Source organism: Phocoena sinus, chromosome 15 (assembly GCF_008692025.1).
Source record: "Phocoena sinus isolate mPhoSin1 chromosome 15, mPhoSin1.pri, whole genome shotgun sequence".
NCBI lineage: Eukaryota > Metazoa > Chordata > Mammalia > Artiodactyla > Phocoenidae > Phocoena > Phocoena sinus.
Window position 1 is genome coordinate 30464719 of NC_045777.1, and position 24291 is coordinate 30489009.

The following is a 24291-nucleotide window of genomic DNA, read 5'->3' on the forward strand; positions in this document are numbered from 1 at the left end:
ACATCCTGTATGGAACCCCCTTCCTTGCTCTCCACATCTCTTGCTCCTGTGTCCTTGTTCTCTCAGGGGTGGTGTGACCGGATGTGTGGGAGGGACATCAACATGTCTGCCACCCTCATCCACTTCTTCAGGCGAGTCTTGAACCCATCCCACCCCCATCTTTCCACCCTCAGCCCAGCTAGCCCTCGCCCTCTATGACCTGTCCCCGCTTCTCCTTCATTGCACTTCATGTCTCATCTTCCCTTCATTCCAGAGTTGTCTGGAAATGCTCCAGGCCCCTGTTGCTTCTCACCGCCTCATTCTGCAGGAGATGGCCCAGGTACCGTCCTTTACCAGGGGTAACTGGGCTGCTCTGGGCCTCATAACTTGTGGAGCCCCAATTGTGGGCTCTGGTCTGATGTGCCAGAGTGTCCTTCCCCCGCTGCCTGGGAGCTCTGCAGAGCTTCTCTGCTCCCAGGCTGGCCTTGGGCTCAGCAAAATGGGAGTCAGGAAATAGGTGTCAGGAATTAAGGGCTGTGTTGGCTTTAATGCTAGTAATCATATTTATGGTAATTTAAATAAGTCAAAGGAGAATTGCTCTTATTTTTTTCTTTTTCTTTTTTTTTTTTCAGGGTTATTTTGGAGCTGTTGGAGCACTCCTTGAGCTATTGAAGATCCCCTGATTGTTACCTGGGGAGGGGTTCCTGGAACATTCCACAATGGGATTTGTGGACTTGTTTTTTTAAGAGACTTACTCAGTTTTATGATTGTATACTACCTGAATCAAAGCGAGAAAGGACAAATGTATTTTTCTAAGTCATCAAGATAAATCTTAATAACCAGTAAGGAAAGATATATATTAAAAAAAAAAAAAGTGGACCATGTCCATGTCGGTGAGAATTCTCTGTATTTAAGTTGCTCTTCAGTATAGCTTTGTTCAACTTGCTGTGTATTTTTGAAATTCAGCATCACTTTGTGGAGCCTCTTCAGGGGAGGAGAGCTGTTCTGTGTTCAACGGGCTGTGGTTTTGTGTCCTGTCGAACTAGCTAAATGTAAGGCAAGCTATTGATACTATGTATTATAATCTAATCACAATTTTATCAGTGTGGCCTTGGAGATCATCTTAATGTGCATTAACTCTGGTGTGCATTTAGCTTGTGTGAATGTATTGAAAAACATGTTTCAAGGTTCTACAGACTTATTGGGCAGGTTAAGTCTGTGCCTTTAACAGTTAAGCAACTTTTGGAAGGGCAGTTCCAGCTTGTTTACACTGTAGATCCTGGGAAGGTCTGTTTGGAGGGAAAGGACTTCTCCCCTGGGCAGAATTTCCTTGGGTAATGGAGGGATAATTGATGTGATGGAAGTGAGTAAGCTAGTAGAAAAAGCACATCTGGAAGACTAAAAGCAGACAAAGCGGGCTGCCAGTATCGACAGCTTTTCAAGGAGTGGGGGGAATCTGGTTATTTCAGGCTGGTAGAGAGGGAGGAATTGAGGTGTCCATTGATTAGCTCATGGAGAGCAGGGCGGGGCTCTCCCGCCTTATGCTCCCTGCCTTGTGCTTGCTGGAAACTGCCTGGGAGGCTGGCTCAGTTAGATCTAGTGGAGGGGCTGCGTGTGGGAGGCTCGAAAGGCTGCTTGAGGAGAGACAGGTTTCTAGATGGAGTCTTGGTAGAGGTTGGCTTCTTCCTCTGGACCGAGGAATGGAGCCAGCGTGAACCTGTTCGCTGCCCATGGAGATCCAGGTTGACCTCTGAGGCCTTGTGGGGTTCCGTCTGCTCTCCCCGCGGTTACTGTGCTCACGAGGCTGTGCCATTGCTTTTTGTGGGTCGTGTCATGCAGCCCTTGTCATCTTCATAACTTAACAGAGGAGGAAACTGCCCAAAGTCACACAGCTAGAATCCGGCAGAGCCCCCTTTCCTCTTGTGCCTTGAAGTCGCCCTCCACCTCCATGGATTCACCACTTCCTGCTCTTGAGAAACTGCCTCTGTGACTTTTTTGTGCTTTGTGCTCAGCCCATCCTTCTTACTCCAGTGAATCTCATTGCTAAATCTAATGGACATTTCATGTTCTCATCTTCCTCAGTTTTAACACTGCAGACCCCTCTTGCTTTTCCTTCTATCTCCTAGGCCACTTTGTCTCTGCCAATTTATTCTCCACTGAAGATAATTAGATATTGCTAGCCCTCAGGCTCAATCCTTGATCTCCTTAAGCAGTCATCAGCACTCACCTTGACTCTGATTTCTAAGGTAGCATATCTGGCCCAGCCCTTGCCTCTGAGCTCCAGTCCCAAGGCATTGACTGCCTTCTCTTCCCTCTTCCCCCTTCCCCTTTCCCGCTTCCCTTCTCTTCTGTATCTCCAAGGCCATCTTTACACAGAAATGTCTCCATCCTCCCCTGAAGCTCCGCCAGCATCCTCTCCCGGTTTCCTGCCACTTCACTACCTCCAGTTTGTGAGATGCATGCAAACTCAGTCTTGTCACCACAGCTACCACCCTGGTCTAAGCCACTGCCCTGTTTCATCTCAGCAGTTATCCCTCCCAGTCAGCCCTCCAAATACTAGCCTGAGGGTCCCATCCCACACTCCCCTATTAGAGGCAGTGGGGGTGGTAGTGGCTGTGGTCATGGTCCAGGTGTGAAAGGAAGGTGGCCAAACCAAGATGGGAGCAGTGGATGGTCAGGTAGAGAGAGATGCTTTAGAGGGTTGAGTTTAGAGATGTGGAGATTGGAAGTGGGGGAAGGAGGTTCTGTGAGGGCACCTAGGCTTGCTGGGGAGACTTGGTTTTGGGCTGCCTGATTTTTGATGCCAAATAGGTATCTGGATATTTAGGTCAGAGACGTGAGAATGATGTGCATGTAGGTGGGTAAAATGTAGGTGGGAATTTAGTGAATCCCAAGGTAGAGTGAGAATAATAAGAGATGTGCAGAGAAGGAAGAGGCTGCGAAGAACACCGAAGAGTGGTCAGAGGGGACTAGTGCAGGGGGCCTGTTGCTCTGGAGACTTGAGGGGAGAGGAGCTCTCCAGGCACCTGCATTAAGAGGAGGTTTCAGAGGTGGCACAGATTTGGTTTCAGGGCCATGGATGGCCTTGAGGGGGAGCAGTTTCCCTGAAGCTATGGGGCCAAAGCTGAGCTGCAGAGTCCTAGTGAGGGTTGGTGAGTAGAAACAGTAGCTGCCACAGGATGGCTTTGGACCAGGAGATGTTTTTTTCTCCTCCCAACAGAATAGTTGGTATTTCCAGACCTGGGATATAGCTAGAGGGGTGAGGCCATGGGCCAGTTCCACCACTGCAACCTCCTGAGCACTGGTGTCCACATTTGGGAGACCGCTTGACTGTGTCCAGCCACACCTGTGGTGCTGAGGCCAGGGTGGCAGGGGGGCCTTGGCCTCTCTGCCTTCTCCTTTGCTGTGGCCTGGTGCTCCACTCATCACCCCTGACTGGCACCCCACACCATGGGGAGAGATAAGCCAGGCTCCTCTGTCACAATCACCTGTTGCTGTTGACCAATTCTGTTTGTTCAGAACCACTCTTCAGCTCTTGCTACATGGGCTTAAGTGGGATGTGGGTGACCAAGGGTGTGTACATGCTCAGCACAAAGTATTTTTTAAATCTGCTTTTTATTTACATTTAAGTCAGTTACATGCATGTCTTATTTTTTAAACAAGAGTAATTAGCAAAATGCATTAAAATTTTAAAATAGCAATTAAATATACAAAAATATATAGCTTACAAAAAACTGCGAATGTTTAAAAATATTCTGCTGCATAATTCTTAGTGTACAAACATGTCTATGAAACCTGAGGTTCAGCATTTCATAAACCTTTTTTTGAGGGAGTTATATGATATCTAGCGAATAAACCCCAATGGGCTTAAAACTATAGGACTAATATCCACTCTTTCTGGCAAAGATCTGTCAAGAGACCCAGAGATGACAGTTCAGGAACACTCTCTTGGAAGACTGAGCTGTTACCAGGAAGGACTTCCTAACACTAGCCCCATCTGCCTCTCCTGCTCTAGCGGGGGTGCCTGGGAGGGAAGGGGTGGATGGAGGGATGGTGTGCACCTGGCCCGAGACACAGGTCCGCCAGGCTTGTACTGGCCTAGGGAGCTGAGAGGGGCTTCATGGAAGAATAGACAAGTCCTTTGACACTGGTGGGGCCCACAATGTGGGTACATGTCCCTGGAGCAGGGAGGCCCTGACACTACAGCCACAGAAGTGAGCACTGGGTCGGTAAGCCAAGTGTGCTGATGCTTGGTCTAAAAGTGGAATAAAACTGCATCTTGCAACAACAGTTTAGGCTCTGAAGCTGAACTGGAATAATATTTACTGAACAAGCCCCTCTGTTTTCCTCATGTTCCCAGTCAAATGGAAGCACATTCCATGGCACGTGGAAGCCTTTGTTAATCTACTAAAGGAACATGACCCAGCATTTTCCAGTTAACAACTGCACCTTTCACCAGAATTTAGACACTTTCATCTCCTTTACTCAAATTCCTAAATGCTAACGATGAAAAAGACAAGAGGTTCATCAAATGACAGAAGAGTGGAGTTTCACATACAATTCCTTTGCAAGTTTCAGGTCAGGGGCCCAAGTTGCACTTTTAATCTAGGGAATCCCTGGGCTGCTGTTCTGTGTGGCAGGATACCAAGGAGGTGGGTGAGGAATGAGAGGCACAAGTCCATGCCCCTCCCCCCAAGGCTGCCTGGAGGAAGCAGCTTTAACCTGGATCTCCTGCAGGGGCAAGAATGAACTTAATTTTAAAGAAAATGTTGGTGGGATAATTGCTGTTGAAAAAATGTTGGGTGAGGAGAAATTCTATGGGAACATTTTCTTTTTAGTGTGTTCATAAAGAGTGGGAAGGGAAAGGGAGTAGGTTCATGAACTTGAACGTTCGGCCATATCGCTGTTAATGCTGAGGCAGCTGACCACCTATTGGCTTAGCAACATCTGAGACATCTGCCCCACAAAACAGAAGTATGTCTCAGCCTTCAGTTACTGCTGCTTCTCAAACTACTGCCTCAAAAACATGGGCTTGCCTAAGAAACCATGACAGTTGTAACCAGACGTCACTGCTGGGCTCTTGGTCCTCACTTGAAACTGGATTGGGGGGCTGAGGTGCGGCTGCAGCCTGTCCAGGCTCCTGCAAAAGCTGCTGGACTGTGCTGTTGCTTTTGGCTGTGGAGCCTGCTCTTGAGTGCCCTGCAACAGACTCAGAAAGATAGGCTGGAAACTGGTTGTGCTGTCTTCTTGTTTGGGCATCAGTGGTTAGGGTCAGGGAGGGATTGTAGTTTGATTGGGATAGCAAACTAGAATTTCATCATGCTGCAATCAGTGGAAAATATGCCTTCTTCAAAAGGAATGTGATTATAGAAATATCCCCCAATTCTGGGCTCACCTTTTACAGATATTCTGACTTCTGGGATGGTTCTTCCCACATGACTAGGAATGTTCCTTGAATATACTTGTCTGGTATTACACAAGTAAAAAAGAAAAAAACTTATACACATACACACAGTTGATTCTTGAACAATATAGGTTTGAACTGAGCAGGTCTACTTACACGTGGATTTTTTTCAATGAATACATTCTACATGATCCAAAGTTGGTTGAATCCTTGGATGCTGAACCGCGGATATAGAGGGCTGACTGTAAAGTGATGCGCAGGCTGTACAGGGGGTCAGCGCCCCTAACCTGTGTTGTTCAAGTGTCAACTGTGTGTGTGTGTCTGTGTGTATATATATATACACACACCCACGCCCCATGCATATATACATACATGTGTATGTACTTGTATATGCATAAATAATCTCTGGAAGAATCCACAAGGAACTAATAGTGGGTGCTCAAGGGGTGAGGAACTTGGCTTGCTTGGAGGTCAGGGATGCAAGGAAGACTTAACTGTTTATGATTTGTGAACCACTTGAAGGGATTACCTATTCAAAAAATTAGGGAATATTCAGCACTGAGCAACCATGTTGGGGAGCACCGTGGGCAAAGGTAAACGGAAGTGACTAAGGAAGATCAAGAGGGGAAAGGGAAGGGAGCCAGGTGAACTGGGACCCAGGGGAAAGCCCCTACATCTCAGGAGGCTCTCTGCTGAGGTTGTTTCTACCGGGACAACAGAGGAGCCCCATGTGGCCAGCATGACGGTGTCACCTAGTAGCACCAGCCCCCATGACTCTAGGCCTGCCTGCTGGGCTCCAGACATGGTGGCCAATTCCCCACAAGAGCTGGTGGGGACACCCTTCCTATAATCCCTGGGTGGGTGGATAAGGGAACAGGTTTTGGGAGGCTAACTTGCAAGAAGGGATGTGGCTAGTGAGTGGCAAGGGGATGATTCAAATCAAGCTGAGCACCTTTTCTCTACAGAGCTCTGGGGATGCCTCCCTGTGTGCATTTCATAATTCCCAGAAAACCTCTCAGAAAAACAGTTGTCGTTCAGGGCAGCTTAGCAGCATGGGACCAGGCCATGAAGATGATAGGCTTTGGAGTGGGTAATGTGGAAAGGAACAGGGCGTGAGGTCATTCGTTTGATGGATTTGAGGGGCTAGGCACTGGGGAAAGGATCTTTGTCAAGACTTGTCGAGAACAGTGTGTTTGGCAATGGTGTGAGGTCCCTTGTATCCCTCAGCCCAGACTTCCCCATGGGCCACCTGCTCCCATCTGGCCATTACTGTCTTGTCCTGTTCCTTCGCTAGGGCCTTAACTACTAGGAATAGGCCTAACCAAATCACTGTGGCAAAGAAAAGCAGCAGATGACAACTAGCATGTTAGGCCTACTCAACCAGGAATCAAGTCAGGCTGGTTTTGTTCCCTGTTCCTAAAGCCAGCTGAATTCAGCTGTACCCCTAGTAACAACTAGATAATGATTCACCCACCCATGGAGTCCAGTTGAGTCTGAGTTTTGCTCCACTAACCCACAGCACGCAACACCCAATCTCTGAGTTGCTTAAGACACATTAAGATGAAGTTAAAAAATCACGTTACCTGCCAGTGACCCAAAAGCAGACCAGAGTCCTCACATGTCTACAGATTAACAAAAGGTCAACAACTCATGGAGATAGATTTGGACAGGGCAGCCTCACTGTGAGGTGTGAGCTTGATCAAAGAGTATTAAGGGATCCTTGTTCTTTAAAAATAATTTTTTTTGAATGGAGATTTGACCTTGTCCTTCACATAAAACTGTGATTTTAATTAGAATTAAAGGAAGACATAAATTAAACCCTGGCCGTTCTCAGTTACAGCAGTGCAGCACTGGGACGTTCTGGAGGAGGACCCAGATGTGGGGAGCAAACACATTCACGTTGTGTTGCTAAGAGTAATAACTACTGCAGGTGACACTGGCCATGCTGCAATAGAAGGACACCAAGCCAAGAAAGGGAAGATGATTATAAGCAGAGCGAACACTCTTAACCACTCCAGTGTCAAGACCCACCTTAGAAGAGCTGGGTTTTTAAAAGCCCTGCACATTCACAAGTGTTGAGGTCATGGTGTAAAGCAGACTCATGATGGTGCCTAGTGGGGAGCGCACAGCACTCTCAAGCTTTCCTCTAACGGATGGGCTTTGAATGTCTGGTCCAACTGGCCTTTAGCTGTGACACGGTGAGATGAATTAATTTGCCTCCCTACAAATAGAGGGACTTCGTGAGGCTGTCTCCTTGGTACTGACGCACTGAAAGGCTATAATCCTACAAAAGCTGTGCTATGAAATAATTTGCAGTATAGAACACAAGAATTCCTCCTTTGAAGGGAAAAGTTCTGTTTCCTATTGGAACCCCATAACTAAGAGGTGACATTTGTCCCAAAGCCATTATGTGAAAATGGTGAGTGTTGGCTATTAATGAGGCTAGTCCAAAGTAAGCCTACTTCTGACATTGGTCACTGAAAACATTTCACTATAAACTGGGTGCTTTGCAGCATTCAACTCTATTGTGCTACACAATAGAGAATGCAGAAACAGAGGGTGAAAGTAGGAGTGTACAAATAGTTCTTTTCATGGGTGCCAGACAGACTAAGGCTTTCATATAAAAATATTCCACACTTCCCTTGCCCTGTTTAAAGAAGCAGTCCAGTTAGCATACCATGAATAGGTCACACATAGGGTACAGCCAATTCCAACCAACTGGATTTGTAATTTCCCAAACTGGATTCTGCCCAGCACTTTTCTAGGCTAATGGGAATTTTCCTCCTCATCTGATCCCAGCCACCTGAGCCAAGGACAGGTTCCCTCGCCCATTCTAAGACGGTAGAGGCTGGATTCCAAGAAAATTCCTGGAGATACGCCATGAACAGAGTAGCAAAGTTTCCTCCACTCTCCGTATCATGCAGGCTGCATTTCCAATGAGAAACTGCCCCCACTCATACTTGGGGGATGGAGCAGAGAGGCAAAGCTGTTGATGAGGAGTCCCACCCCTGTGATGGAAGGAGGTGGAGAGCAGGGCTGTGGAAGAGAGCTTTCTATCTGACCCAATGCTGTTTCACATAGCTAACTTACAAAATAGTCATGAATCCTGCTAGACTCTGAGTCATTTCTAGAAAAGTTGGACAGAAAGAGCAAAAGAGCAGCATGCATTTCTCCCCTATAAAGACACTTTCAGTTAGTTATCCAAGTCCAAATACTGAAGCACACACCAATGGTGAATAGCCTTGCAGGAGCTTCCTGAAACTATTCACAATTTCTAGCATTTCCCTGGCTTCAGAATTACATAGGGATCTTATTTGGGATACTTTAAATTGTTAAGTCAACGATGAGCATTTTCTTTTGAGTAGAAAGAGAGGGCAAGAGAGGGAAGAGAACAGAAAGAAGGATGGGGAGAAGCAAGGGGGTTAGCATCCTCCTCTCAGCTCAGCAGGGCCAAGGGGACTGGCCGTTATCAGTAAGATGCTCCTCTTTGGAGCCATGTGAGGGGCTTACAGCAGCTTCCTACTGAGGCAGTGGGCCAAGACCAGCAGGTATGCTGGAACCACACTGCGTATGTGGGAATGTGGGCAGCACCCTGAGGCCCCCAGGTCATACAGGGACAGCATGGGCTCAGAGGCCCAACCCCTGCTGGGGCTCCTGATGGCAGCTTGGCTGTGCCTCACTGGTGAGTAGGAGGGGAAATAAGAGGAAATGGCTTTTGACCAGACCTTTCCAAGCACATCTAATGTTTCTAGCTTAGATGATTTGATAAGCAAGTGTTGTGAACTTGAGGCAGGACCTGTGGTGATGGGTACTGCTGCTTTTTTGTAACCAAAGCCCTTGGGTTCTAAGATGGCCTTATCAAAGGGACATAACGTGAAAAGCCTTGTTGGCACTGCCTCCGGCACTGCAGCCGGTTGTGCTTGGGCTGAGGTAACCACTGTTTTTACTTGGCTGGGGCTGCTAGGAGGGTTTGCTGCTGCAAAGGCATGCACGGTCTGCATAGAAGCTCATGTGTCCACAGGGTCGGGGTGGGGGTGGCTTTAAAGACCTGCCCTCAGTTCCCTTCTCGAACACTTGTGTTTATCGTCCCTTATGCTTGGTAAAGATTCACCTTGACATGGAGATAAGTGTCTGGGAGACAGAGTGCAATGGAGTTAGCAAGAGACCCTCATGAGGTTTCTTGAACCAAACCCGCAGGCTCATCTACTCCTCTTCTCTTGGCATGGGGTGGTGTCAGAGTACTTTGGTTGTCACAAGACCCAGAAGTCTCGGTTCCCAGCCTAGTTGGCCCAAGAGTTCTTCATTAGACAAAGGAAGCAGCAGCTGGTGCCCCAGGTAGAGCAGCCAACACGGAGACTGCTTGTGTTCCTCCTGGCTCCACGCAGACATTGGCTTCTGCAACAGTTTGATCCTTGTGATGAGCTATACAATGTTCTCTGCCCCAGGGAGGGGCCCCTGTGGGGGTCCACGGTCCTGCTTACTATGCAACTGGGCCAGCTGCAGAACCGGCATGTTGCACAGTGGACATACTTTGCGAACCTCCAGCCACTTAATAAGGCACCTGCAGAACGAGACAGCACAAGAAGGAAGAGGTCAGTCCCATGCTCGTGGCACCCCCTGCCCACATGCCTCACATGTTGAACATATCTGTTGCTCAGAGGTGGGGACTGGAGTGAACAGCCAGGTCCCGAAGTGTTCTACCACTGGGTGGAGAATGCATTTCACCCTCTGGAGGAACCAGAGACTCCAGCTTTCCAAGAAGCTACAGTCAGTATGCTATACCCTCAGTCATCCATGACTTCTTAAAGAATGAAGTACATTGAGGAGGGTGGTGGGAAGGAGGAGAAATGAAGTTTTCTAATAGAAATACAAAACACATAAAGTTGCAAGAGAAGGGGGAGTATTAAATATGTCTGTAGGAGGGGGGAGGAGATGGTCCCACACTACTATTTACGTTCAGACTTATTTATTTTGATTTAAAAATAACTGTTTTTTTTTTTTTTTTTTTGCAGTATGCGGGCCTCTCACTGTTGTGGCCTCTCCCGTTGCGGAGCACAGGCTCCGGACGCGCAGGCTCAGCAGACATGGCTCACGGACCCAGCCGCTCCGCGGCATGTGGGATCTTCCCGGACCGGGGCACGAACCCATGTCCCCCGCACCGGCAGGCGGACTCTCAACGGCTGCGCCAACAGGGAAGCCCATAACTATGGTTTTGATTAAAATAAGTTTTTAGGAAAGGAAACTCTCATTGGAAAGTTCCAGTAAAACAGCTCTTTATAGCCTGGGCTCCAAGGAGGTGTGGGCTTGTCTGGCGCTGTGCCTGAAGTCCTGCCTTGGTATTCACGTTCCACCACCCTGATCCCTCCTAATGTCACACACACACACACACACAAAACAGCCTGTAGGGCGCTTTCAGCTTTCTGCATTATAAACCAGTCATGAAGCCATCAAGCTTGTCTGGCACTGCTCCAAGCCTACAAGTGAGTTGGTCAATGTGCCTCAAACTCAGGTCCTCTTAAATAATTCCACATCAATACTTACTTTCTGTGGAAGGCATGCTTACATGGACAAATCCCCAACTCATCTCGAGGCCTGAAGTCTTCTAGGCACACTGCACAGAGCTGAAAGACAGATTCACAGATGAGGCAAAGTATCTGCTAAGGACTCTCCCAGGCCAATGTAAAGTGCAGGCCCCCAAGGCCCAGCCATTTGAAGGGACTTCCAATGTCCCACAACTCTTTAAGTGAAAGAAACAGGCTCGAATCGGCAAGGTCTTCTGAAGAAGAATCTCCTGCTCTTCCTGTCACGTGTCTTCAAGATGGAGGGCAGATGGGAGAAGACAGAAAGCAAGAGGCAGGTTTCTTTACTTCAGTCCATCAGAAGAGTCTGACTTAGGTTTATTCTCACCAGATAGACTGAGCATAATGTAATTTTCTGTGCTGTGCCAAGAGGCTGACTTTCTGCAGGGAATGCTCTGCCTGCTCAGCAGCAGGGCCCCTGAAGGGACTGCTCGCACCCTGGGGCAGGCCCTGGGGCTCTCCTTTCTCCAGTTTTCATAACTTGGAAACTATAAACCATGGCACAGCCTGCAGCAGTATGCTTCTTGTAGTTCCTGGGGCCCCTTACTTTGGCACTGTCCTTCTGTCAGTGTCTGTCTTTGTTTTATAAAAAGTTATTCAAGAGTCACTGAATTTAACCTTATGAAAATGTGCAGATGGGGCAGGATTGCTCTGACAGGTGGCTAGGCTCCACTGCTTGGAAGGAAGCCTTCTTCAAAGCCAGATGCTGGGTTCCAGCCACTACTTCTTGGGCACTTACCAGTGCCCAGGGACACCAGGTATCATCCCATTTACTCACTTTACAAATGGGGAAACAGAAACTCAGAGCAGTAACCATGTTGTCTGAGGTGAGTAGCCAGGTCTGGCTGGGGACCCAGGTCTGTTACACTTTCGTCTGCCCAAAGCTTGAACTCCTCCCTGCTTGCTTCCCTGTTCATCTCCAGGGATCCTGGTTCAACCATCACCATTTCTTGTCCAGACTGCTGACCTGCCTCCCTGTCACCTGTTTCTTAACCTATAACAAGTAACCCAGTATTCTTAGGTTATGTGACAGGACACATGGCTCTTGGTGTCCTGTGGCCAGTGCTGTGGCTGTTGGTCTTCCAACACCCTTCTCCAGGGAGCTCTCAGGGCCTTGTGTATATAGCAGACAAGATCTTCACAGGAGGAGGAGCATGGATAACTTGTCTTATCAGATTTGGCATTACTGCTGAGACAGCAGGAGAGCAGGGAGGAAGGCAGGACAGATGGCTGGCCTTGGCTCGGACACCCAAGCTGTGTGACTTCTGCCATCATGATGCCTCTCAAGCTCTGTTGCTTCATCTGTAGAGTGAAGATATTACATACCCCCAACCCCCTGCCTGGGACTGTCATCAGCTCAGGTTGGGGGCAGGCCTGAGGAGGCAGTAAGGCAGTCTACCAATACCAGTTATTTTTATTCACGTTTAAATTTAGTGATGGGAGTACTATTTTCAAGCCCAGTTTTGTTTTCTGGAGGAAGGTTAAGAACAAGCTGTGGGTAAAGATGAGAAACTAGCGGTTCCAGCTTTGGGATGATCTTTTTTGGGCTTCTGCTTCCCATCTGTAAAGGGGGAATGATGTTCCCACCTCCTAACACTGTGTGAAAAGGTCCTCTGGCCTTAACCCAGCTTCCCTCCCAGCATAGCCTTCTGAAAGAGGGTGAGGACTGCTGGCTCTGCCCTGTAGATATTCAGTGCTGATCCTACCAAAGGACAAGACGTTGCTTTGGTTATTTTTCCAGAATCCAAAATTAGATTTGTAGCCTTTTCAAATGGAGTTACTATTAATGGCTATTACGTTCTTCTTAAAAAATTCTAAAACCATAGTCACCTGAAAAAAAAACCAAAATAAATTCTGATGTGTTAAGCACTAAAGTTGACCAAAAGCCAAGGTCAATCATGAAGAGAAAAGCCTTAGATCTGACTTCTTAGAAGTTCCCTCAAGGGTCAAACTAATTTTACAAATTTACAGATCATATTTTGCAAATAAGCTTTACTTTCCAGTGTTTCAACAAGGTTGTTTCTCTCATTCCTTTTTAAAAATGGAGATATATAATTCACCCCTGTAATATATAATATTCACCCCTGTAAAGTGTACAATTCAGCAGTTTTTCATATATTCACAGAGTTGTGCAACCATCGTACTAATTCCAGAACATTTTTATCATCTGCTTCCAAAAGCCCATGTCCATAAGCAGTCACCTCCCATTCCACCTTCTCCCCTGGCAACCACTAAACAACTTCCTTTCTTGATGGATTTGTTTATTCTGGTCATTTCAAAATGGAATGCAATCATGTAATGGTATCATACAACATGTGGTCTTCTGTGCCTGTCTCCTTTCACTTAGAAAGATACCTTCAAAGTTCATTCATGCTGTAGCATGAATCAATACTTCATTCATTTTTGTGGCAAAATAGTATTCCGTTATATGAATATACCACATTTATCCATTCATCTGTTGATGGCCACTTGGGTTGTTTATACCTTTTGGCTATTCTGAATAATCTTGCTCTAAACATTGGTGCACAAGTATCTGTTAAGAGTTTTCATTTCTCTTGGGTATATATCTAGGAGTAGAATTGCTGGGTCATATGATATAGCTCTATGTTTAACTTTTTGAGGAACTACTAAACTGTTTTCCAAAGTGGCCAAACCATTTCACATTCTCACCAGCAGTGTATGAGGGCTCCAATTTCTCCATATCTTCAGGTTATTATTATTGTCTGTCTCTTTGATTATATCCATCCTAGATGGTATGAAGTGACATCTCATTGGGGGTTTGATTTGCATTTCCCTAATGACTAACAATGTGCTTACTGGCCATTTGTATACCTTCTTTGAAGAAAAGTCTTTTCAAATTCTTTGCCCGTTTTTTAGTTGGGTAATTTTTCTTTTTATTATTGAGTTGTGAGACTTCTTTATATATACTAGACACAAATCCCTTATCAGATAGCCAACTGATTTTGACAAAGGTGCAAAAGCATTTCAATGGCAGAAGGACAGCCTTTGCAACAAATGGTGTTGGAGCAATGGGACATCCATAGGCACCAAGCAACCAAAAAAAATTGATAAACTGGATTTCATCAAATTTAAAAACTTATGCTCTGCAAAAGATCCTGTTAGGATAAAAAGACTGGGACAAAGTATTTGCAGATCTTTTTATTTTGTAGGCTTTTTATTATTGAGTTGTAAGAGTTCTTTATGTATTCTGGATACCAAACTCTTATCAGATATAAGATTTGCAAATATTTTCTCCCTGTGGTTTGTCTCTTTACTTCTTTTTTTTAATGTCTTTTTTTTTTTTTCTTCTTTTTGCTGTATGCGGGCCTCTCACTGTTGTGGCCTCTCCCATTGCGGAGCACAGGCTCCGGACGCGCAAGCTCAGTGGCCATGGCTCATGGGCCCAGCCGCTCCGCGGCATGTGGGATCTTCCTGGACCGGGGCACGAACCCGCGTCCCCTGCATCGGCAGGTGGACTCTCAACCACTGCGCCACCAGGGAAGCCCTTTGATTCATTTTTGAGTTCCTTTGTGTATGGTGTGAAGCAGGGCTCCAATTTCATTCTTTAAGTGGTTATCTAGTTATCCCAGAACCATTTGTTGAATAGACTACTCTTTTCCTATTGGATGACTTGGCACCCTTGTTGAAAATCAATTGACCATAAATGTATGGGTTTATTTCTGAACTCTCATTTCTATTCCATTGATCTGTATGTCTGTCCATCTGCCAGTATCACAGTGTCTTAAATACTGTAGCTTGGCAGTAAGTTCTGATATTGGGAGGTGTGAATCCTCCAATCTTCTCCTTTTTTTAAGACTGTGTTTGGCCATTCAGGGCCTCCTGCATTTCCATGTGAATTTTAAATTCTGCTTGTTAATTTCTACAAAAAAAAGAAAGGGCAGCTGTGATTTTGACAGGAGTTGTGTTGATTTTGTAAATATTTGGGGGGAATACTGCTATATTAACAATAGTAAGTCTTCCAAACCATGAACAAAGGATGTCTTTCCATTCATTTAGGTCTTCTATAATATCTTTCAATGATGTTTTATAATTTTTCAGTGTACAAGTCTGAGCTTCTTTTGTTAAATTTATGCCTAGGAATATTGTTCTTTTTGATGCTATTGTAATTGGAATTGCTTTCTTAATTTCATTTTCAGATTGTTCATTGCCACTGCATAGAAATACAGCTGATTTTATTTATTTAATTTATTTTATTTTTGGCTGCATTGGGTCTCAGTTGCGGCACATGGGATGTTCGTTGAGGTATGTGGGATCTTTCTTTGCAGCGTGTAGGCTTCTCTCTAGCTGTGGCCTGTGGGTTTTCTCTTCTCTAGTTGTGACATGCAGGCTCCAGGGCTCGTGGGCTCTGTAGTTTGCCGCGTGCAGGCTCTCTAGTTGAGGCGTGTGAGCTCAGTTGTTGTGGTGCATGGGCTTAGTTACCCCGTGGCATGTGGGATCTTAGTTCCCTGACCAGGGATTGAACCCGCGTCCCCTGCATTGGAAGGCAGATTCTTTACCACTGGACCACCAGGGAAGTCCCTACAGCTGATTTTTGTATATTGATCTTTATCCTGGAAATTTATTGAACTCATTTATCTTGTGATTTTTGGTGGATTCTTTAGGGGTTTCTGTGTTTACAAAATCATATCTGCAAATATAGCTTTACTTCTTTCTTTCCAATCTGGATGCCTTTGATTACTTTCTCTTGCCTAACTGCTCTGCCTAGACTCCTCCAGTACAATGTTGAATAAAAGTGATAAGAGTAGGCATCCTTGTCTTGTTTCCCCTTAAGAGGAAAAGCTTTCAGTCTTTCATTAAGTATGATGTTAGTTGTGGGGTCTTTTTGTTTGTTTTTTAAAATTTTTATTTATTTATTTATTGGCTGCTTTGGGTCTTCGTTGCTGCGCGTGGGCTTTCTCTAGTTGCAGTGAGCGGGGGCTACTCTTCATTGCGGTGTGCAGGCTTCTCACTGTGGTGGCTTTTCTTGTTGCGGAGCATAGGCTCTAGACATGCAGACCTCAGTAGTTGTGGCATGTGGGCTCAGTAGTCGTGGCTTGGGGGCTTTAGAGTGCAGGCTCAGTAGTTGTGGCACACGGGCTTAGTTGCTCCACGACATGTGGGATCTTCCTGGACCAGGGCTTGAACCTGTGTCCCCTGCATTGGCAGGCGGATTCTTAACCACTACACCACCAGGGAAGCCCAGTTGTGGGTTTTTTATAGAAATCTTTATCAAGTTGCAGAAGTTCCCTTCCACTTCTAGTTTATTGAGTATTATCATAAAATAATGTTGAATTTTGTCAAATGCTTTTTCTGCATCTATTGAGGTGGTCATGTGTTCTCCCTACCCCTTTATTCTGTCAATAGGGGGTATTACATTGACTCATTTTCCTTTGTTGAACCAACCTTGTATTCCTGGGATAAATTCCATTTAGTTATGATATACAATCCTTTTTATATGCTGCTGAATTTGGTTTGCTAGTATTTTGTTGAGGATTTTTACAACTATATTCATAAGGAATATTGGTTTGGAGTTTTCTTTTTTTATGATGTCATTGACTGGTCTTGATATTAGGGCAATACTGGCCTCACAGAATGAGGATAGGAAACACTCCCATCACTCTTCATTTTTTGAAGTCAAAGAATAGATCCTTTGCAGCCAGTTAAGCCAACTGTGCTCTTTTCCCCATGGGGGCCTGGTGCGCAATGGCTGCAAACAGCAGCCTCCTCGGTAGTGTATGCAGCCTGTTGCCTGTATGGGTTGCCCTAAGGGACCTTGGAGACAGCCCTTTCCAGTGGACATTAATGACTGGCATGCTGTCCCCAATCTAGGCTCCAGACAGGTATGCATGGTGCCTTTGGAAAGCCCCAGGGCACAGTGGCCAGGGTTCACATTGCCAGGTCATAATGTCCATCCGCACCAAGCTGCAGAACAAGGAGCATTTGATTGAGGCCCTCCGCAGGGGCAAGTTCAAGTTCCCTGACCACCAGAAGGTCCACAACTCCAAGAAGTGGGGATTTACTAAGTTTAATGCAGATGAATTTGAAAACATGGTGGCAGAAAAGCGGCTCATCCCAGATGGCTGTGGGGTCAAGTACATCCCTAATCGTGGCCCCCTGGACAAATGGTGGGCCCTGCACTCGTAAGAGCCTTGGCGCTGCCCCGTCCCTACCCATGCCCACCAATAAACCCTACTTTCTTGTCAAAAAAAAAAAAAAAGAATAGATCCTATCAGCCCTGTCAGAAACAGGGCTAGGACATACATTGACTGATTGGTCAGTCTATAGATACTTGAGTTTATTTGTTTTACATGCTATTGATGGCATCTGCAGAGAACAAAAGGAAGCCAGGTCACGGCATTTCAAAGTAATTTTTTGCAGCTTGAGGAACAGCAGAAGCTTCAAGTTTGTGGGTGCAGTAGGGGCATCATAATGTGAAGGCTCCAGACTCAGAAAGATAGGGTCACCTTCTTTCTCCACACTCAGAAGCTAGAGGACATGCCCATTTTCCTCAACTTTCTTAAACCTCAATTTTTGCAAAAGCAAAATAAGGAATAATACTTACGTCACCTAAATTTTTTAAAGTGTCAGTTCCCTTGCTCTTAAGATAAATTATATGAAGAAACAGACATCTTGGTAATTTTGCCACCTTGTATACATGATTCCATTTTCTTTACACTGAGATTATACCCATAAATAAAACAAATTTCAAGGGAAAAATGGCTTTTAGTGACCACAGCATATATACTGGAAAGAAGCCTAATTTTCTAGTATTCACAGAGTGCATGATCCCTAAAATGACCAAGAAGGAAGGATTGACAATTTTCAAGAGGTTGACACAGTCTATAAATTTACCTCAAAATGCAAGCTAGGGAGTGGAGAGTCATGTGGGGAAGACAACGTCACACAATGAAAATGACCCACAGCCCAGGGAATTTAGCCAAAATGATTTTCTTTTAAATATACAATCATTCTTTGATGGTGGTAGTGAACACTAATATACCTTTCCTTGAATAGTTACGAGGATAATCATATCTTTTGCAAAGGCAGCATTCCCAGTTAAGATGTGTCATTTAAGGTTGGAATCTTTAAAAGCTATGAAAGCACTCTAAACATGGCTGTGCTGCTCAGGAAAGATCTGACTTTCTTGTTCCAAACTGAAGTGCAATGGGACGTCCGTTCCATGGCCCTCATGTGTTAGTGTGCTCAGCCCTTTACTGTCCTTGCCTCACTGGCTTATGACTTTCTTTCTTGTGGAACCAGTGTTCCTTGAGGGCAGGGAGGGACTATACTTTGCCCACTCAATCTCTAGGGTCCTGTATACTGTCAGCTCCCTATACATGCTTTGGGTTTTTTTTTAAACTATTTTTGTAAAACAATTTTTACAATTTAAACTGAGGGACGAAACTCAGTTGGGCTCTAAGTATTCATATTATAATTTTAAAATTAATTTGAGTAATGTGATTTATAAGAAGATCAGTAATCCTAAAAAGACTGAGAGGGTTTATATCTCCTCCTACATAAGAAAGGGATGTGGCAAAACTTGTACCACCAGACCCCCTCCTCACTGGACCAAAGGGAAGGGAATGAGCTTGTGGGGAGGTGAGGAGAAGGAAAAGATGTTCCTAACTTCATTTTACACAGGGGGGCAACTCCAATGGGGTTACCTTCCTACAGTCTCTTCTTGTGGAAAGTAGGGTAGAGCAGGGCCGTAGCATGTCTGCCACATGACTCCTCACCCACTCTCTGCTTGATCCAGGAAAACTGACCTAAAGATGACTTTTCCTGGTCCTTGTGCAGCTAGGATCCCACCTGCTGCTGAGATGCAGGAGGGAGCAGGTTCTCCTTCCCTTTCTGTATGTATAGGCAATATCACCCTGACAGAAGTGGGGATGGACCCAAACATGTTCTAATTTAGAAGCTATATGGATGGCTGTATCACTGTACTGTACTGTAGATGTGGGCTCAGGGTTCTGATTGGCTCACATGGCCACAGCAGGTGGATGAGGCCTTCTCTGGGAGAGTGGCAGGATAGAAAGAATACAGTACAGAAAAAATATTTGAAGAAATAATGGCTGAAAACTTCCCAAGCTTGGTGAAAGACAAACCTACATATTTATGAAGCTGAGTAAACCCCAAACAGGAAAAAATCCAAAGAAATCCATGCTGAGACGTATCATAATCAAATTGCTGAAAACTAAAGACATAGAAAACAATCTTGAAAGCAGCCAGAGAAAAATGACACATTATGGATAGGAGATTGATGATTCGAATGACTATGAATTTCTCATCAGAAACCATGGAGGTCAGAAGGAAGTGGCACAACATTTTAAAAACGCTGAAGGAAAAGAAATAACCTAGGAATAAAGGTGAAATAGGTGCTTCCCTGGTGGTGCAGTGGTTGAGAGTCCGCCTGCCGATGCAGGGGACACGGGTTCGTGCCCCGGTCTGGGAGGATCCCACATGCCGCGGAGTGGCTGGGCCAGTGAGCCATGGCCGCCGAGCCTGCGTGTCCGGAGCCTGTGCTCCGCAACGGGAGAGGCCACGACAGTAAGAGGTCCGCGTATCGCAAAAAAAAAAAAAAAAAAAAGGTGAAATAAAGATATTCTCAGATGAAGGCAAACTAATAGAATTCATAGCCAGCAGATCTGCTCTCAAAGAATTGCTAAAGGAGGTTCATCACATAGAAGGAAAGTGACATAAGAAGGAAACTTGGGTATTAAGAGCAACAGAAATGGTAAATATTTGGATAAATATAACAAACTATTCGTCCCCTCCTGAATTGTTTAAAATATATCTGATGGTTAAAAGTAAAAAATGTAACACTGTCTGATGCCATTTTCAATGTATATAGGTGTAATATGACACTTACTGTATAAAGGAGTAAAAGTAAAGGGATCTATATGGTGATAAGGTTTCTATATTACAAATGAAGTGCTAAAAAATTGATTCTAGGTATTTATTTTGTAATCCCTAAGTAACCACTAGAAAATTATACAAAAAGACAAAATCACAATAGATAAAATACTAAAAATGTTCAAATAACCCAAAAGAAGGTAGGAGGAGACAAAGGAATAAGAAAGAGGGGCAAAAGCGGAAGATAAATAGTAGAAGAGTAGACCTAATTTCAAACAGATCAATAATTGCATTGAAAATAAATGGTCTAAACACATCACTTAAAAGACAGGTTGGCAGGGTGGATTAAAAAACATGACCTAACTATATGCTGTCTATAAAAACACTTCAAATATAAAGACATAATGTGTTTACAGATTAGAAAACTCAACATGGTAAAGATACCAAATTTCCCCCTGATTTATATATTTAATGCAATACTAATCAAGATCCCAGCAGGATTTTTGTTGTTGTTTGTGTGTGTACAGATAGACAAGCTGCTGTTACAATTTACATGGAAGAGCAAAGGAACCAGACTAGCTAAAACAGTTTTGGAAAAGAAGAATAAAGTTGGAGGAATCATATTACCTGATTTTAAGACTTGGTATAAAAATACAGTAATCAAGACTGTGGTATTGGTGAAGGGACATAGGCGCAGAAATCAATGGAACAGAATAGAGAATCCAGAAATAGACTCACAAAAATATGGCCATTTGATTTTTGATAAAGGTGCAAAAGAAATTAAGTGGAGAAAGCAACCATTCACCATAACCAGAGCTGGGGACACTGGTGAACAAATCAAAGACTAAATGCAAATGACAAGCAGATCACAGACTAATGTCAAGGCTCTCAGGCTTTTCTTAAAAAAAAACCCAGATCTGGCAATAGTTGGCAATAGCCTATATTCCCCTATGGTAACAATTAGCTAGAGCTGAATGCTGACAACTTCTTTAACACAGGACCTTGCATGCCCCAGTGTGTCACAGCTTCCATGGCACTTTTCTGTTTCTCTTGATACCAAGACTCCATTAGATGCAATTTATTTATTTATGTTTGTTTTGTTTTTTTAATAACTTTTGGCCACACCGCACAGCATGTGGGATCATCCACAGATTCAAACAACCACAGACCGTGTAATACTGTAGTATTCACTATTGAAAAAAATCTGCATATAAGTGGACCCGTGCAGTTCAAACCCATGTTGTTCAAGGGTCAACTGTACTTTTTTTGTTTTTCTGTACGTGGGCCTCTCACTGTTGTGGCCTCTCCCGTTGCGGAGCACAGGCTCCGGATGCGCAGGCTCAGCGGCCATGGCTCATGGGCCCAGCCGCTCCGTGGCATGTGGGATCTTCCCGGACCGGGGCTCGAACCCGTGTCCCCTGCATCGGCAGGCGGACTCTCAACCACTGCGCCACCAGGGAAGCCCTCAACTGTACTTTTTAGATTTTTTTTGCGACGTGGCTTGTGGGATCTTAGTTCCCTGATCAGGGATTGAACCTGGGCCCTTGGCAGTGACAGCACGGAGTTGTAACCACTGGACCTCCAGGGAATTCCTCAACTGTATTTTTAAAATAATATATTAACTTACTTTCCTTCTTTAAAATTAAGAACATTATATATGAAATTAATATCCCTTTTGACCAACTTCCCCTAATCTTTTCCCTCTTCTCTCCTCCTCTGTGTGATCATTATGCATCCTTTTCAAACACTATGCAGTATGCATATAAATCCATGAAAAATGTGTTTATCTTAGTTTACATACATGATATAAACATTTATATCATTTTGCAACTTGCTTTTTCAAGATTCCGTTAGAGATCTATCTAGGTTGACGTGTTTATAGAGGGAGCTTGTTCCTTAATTTTGCCTGCCGTATAGTACCTCACTGTATGAATCACTGTATCAGGTTTCCTTCTTTTCCTCCCTCCCTTCCTCTCTTGATGGATAATCTTCCAGTGTATCATGTTTTATTTATTTGTTACACTACTGATGGACATTTAGCTTGTCTCTGATTTTCCACTATTATAATTATTCACTAATAACGTTATTCATATTGAAATTACGTGTGCTTACACAGGAACAAGCTATGTATCATTGTATAATTAGGCTACAGGAATGCACACACACAAAGAAGTTTGACAAAATAGTTTCAACACAAAGAAGTGCATCAAAAAAGGACCGAACTGCGAAAAGTACATGACTGGCCTCTGGAAACAAGTTGTAGAGCAAGGTTAGGTTTTCTTAGGCACAGTGAAACTGGAATTAGTGGGTGCGGTTGGGATACTAACTCTGATAAGTAATGATGTAACACAATTCACTTATTCAGGATAAAGATTCTAAACTAATGGGTCAAATCAATAAGGAAGACTTCTATTCCTGACAAACATGGTTATTCAGTATTGTTAATGTATGTCAGAATTAGATCTTTTCATTTATGGTCATCAAAAAGACTCCAAACAGAAGAGGATCACTTTCTGTTACTGTTTTAGGAAAAATTTAAAAATCAAACAGTATTTGATGCTTGAGTTTAATCCAAGGTTAGTTCTGAAATGCTGTACCATATCAACTCTTTGATAAAAAATATGCAGAAAGAGCAAAGGAGGGACTTCCTTTGGTGGCACAGTGGTTAAGACTCTGAGCTCCCAATGCAGGGGGCCTGGGTTTGATCCCTGGTCAGGGAACTAGATCTCACATGCATGCCACAACTAAGGAGCCCGCCTGCCGCTACTAAGACCCAGTGCAACCAAATAAATAAATAAATATTTTAAAAAAAGAGCAGTAGATAATTTCAAAGTGTTCAACAATAATATAAATCATTATTTTTTTTTACAATTATTCAAATAATTTCACAAATTAACTCTCTTTGAAGAGACTGGTAATGTAGCTTCACCACAGTTATGCTATATAAAACATAGATATGACAGTGTGTAGCTTTTCAAGTCCTTGCTTTAAACACCAATTAAAAAACTCAGAAAGGGTGGAAGAGAAAGGGCCCTAAAATTAAAAATAAAAACTCTGAGCATTTGAAATCAGTGGCAAGAAAAGGAATAAAATAAACAAGAATTACTATAGACTACGTGTCTTAAGGTGCATAGCAGGATACACATACACATCTGTATATAGCTTAGAAAGCACAACAATACAGTGAACACCCCAACCACGCAACCTCATTACTAGACAAGTCCAAGAGTTCATATCTCTCCCTATATGTTCTTTCCTATCCCATCTCTCTGTCTCACCTCCCCAAGCCCCCACCTTCATGAAGTAATCACTGCCTTGTTTGTGCCATTGGTAAGAAAGGACTTCTGGGAACATTTTCAAGAGTGAAATTAGTGCAAATTCATCTTGAGTAGAAAAACTTGTTTATATCTATCTCCTACTCGTATAGCATGGACAGCAAGCAGCATCCCTGCTGCTATGAAATCTTACGCTGGCACCATTCCTATTAAAAATGAGTTATTTTACACTCTTATAAGTCTTCACAAAATTGATTTTTATTTGACCTCACCCTCAAATATTCTATTAAGCTGATCAAAATAAGCCCAATTTTTTTCAGTGTCTGAAAATATAGATGTTTAAGCATACCACAGCATACCACTTCTGTTAGCATATACTCAAGAGCAGATTAAAATACTTATAGGCAACTTACCTCATGTAAATTCAGTTCTTTTACTTTTTCTTTTAATATAACCTGTAAGACAAAAAAAAGTATGCTTTTATGCCCATTTAAACCTGTAATTTAAAAGATTTCTCATTGTTCTTACAAATATTTTTCTTTTCTGTATATAGCTCATTTCACCTCATATTCAGTATTAGAGAGAATCTCTTACAGTTTGAGATAGAACATTTTAGCAACATTCTTTTAACTTGAGCAATGGTGTAGTATTCTCCTGAAAAGCAATTTTAAAATCTCTTTGAGAATAGATTAAATTTTGGGAGAAGAAATTAACACATGCCTATCTGGAGTATGTGCTAATATGGGGGGAAAGTAAATGAGATTGCTTGCCTCATGATTTGGTAAAACACAGTATTGACTCATGGGACAGACTGGTAATTTATAAAAGACTGAAAAGTAAGGTCAGTCTTAATTTTGGAAGCTTTGCTTATTATTATACATCAGTATCCTCAGAAAACTTTAGCTCTATCCAGAATTATGTAAATAGGTTTAAAACTCATCCAGGTGCTGTCCCTAACCTGACTTTGTGGTGACTGGATATCAGTTAAAAATAATGCAAAATGACAAGAGGGCAGATGACTATTTAAAAAGAACATCTCTAAACAAATAGGACCTAATCAAGCTTAAAAGCTTCTGCACAGCAAAGGAAACCATAAACAAAATGAAAAGACAACTTAAGGACTGGGAGAAAATATTTGCAAATGATGCCACTGACAAGGGCTTAATTTCCAAAATATACCAACAGCTCATACATCTCATTA

At 43.8% G+C, this 24291-nt stretch overlaps 3 protein-coding genes and 1 non-coding gene across 5 annotated transcripts in view; 3 read left to right on the forward strand and 1 right to left on the reverse strand.

Annotated features, from left to right (window-relative positions):
• PANK2 (pantothenate kinase 2) overlaps positions 1 to 4269 on the forward strand; it is a 32840-nt gene extending 28571 nt beyond the window's left edge. Inside the window, 1 exon segment of the mRNA XM_032603802.1 lies at positions 612 to 4269. Coding sequence (XP_032459693.1) covers positions 612 to 662 — 51 coding nt within the window. The 3' untranslated portion in view covers positions 663 to 4269.
• RNF24 (ring finger protein 24) overlaps positions 3583 to 24291 on the reverse strand; it is a 142478-nt gene continuing 121769 nt past the window's right edge. Inside the window, exons 4-6 of one of the 2 annotated variants that reach the window (XM_032603804.1) lie at positions 23504 to 23545; positions 10925 to 11004; positions 3583 to 9944 (exon numbers count right to left, since the gene is read on the reverse strand). In XM_032603804.1, the coding sequence (XP_032459695.1) occupies positions 9806 to 9944; positions 10925 to 11004; positions 23504 to 23545 (261 nt within the window). In that variant the 3' untranslated portion in view covers positions 3583 to 9805. The remainder of the gene's footprint in view (positions 9945 to 10924; positions 11005 to 23503; positions 23546 to 24291) is intronic. The other variant, XM_032603803.1, reaches the window with a different exon arrangement.
• On the forward strand, positions 16613 to 16747 carry LOC116741095. Its single transcript, XR_004346063.1, has one exon. It is a non-coding gene; the product is annotated as a small nucleolar RNA SNORA70 (small nucleolar RNA).
• Positions 16741 to 17237, forward strand: LOC116739505 (60S ribosomal protein L10-like). Its single transcript, XM_032603806.1, has one exon. It carries the CDS (start codon positions 16867 to 16869, stop codon positions 17104 to 17106), a length of 240 nt encoding a protein of 79 aa, XP_032459697.1. The 5' UTR covers positions 16741 to 16866; the 3' UTR covers positions 17107 to 17237.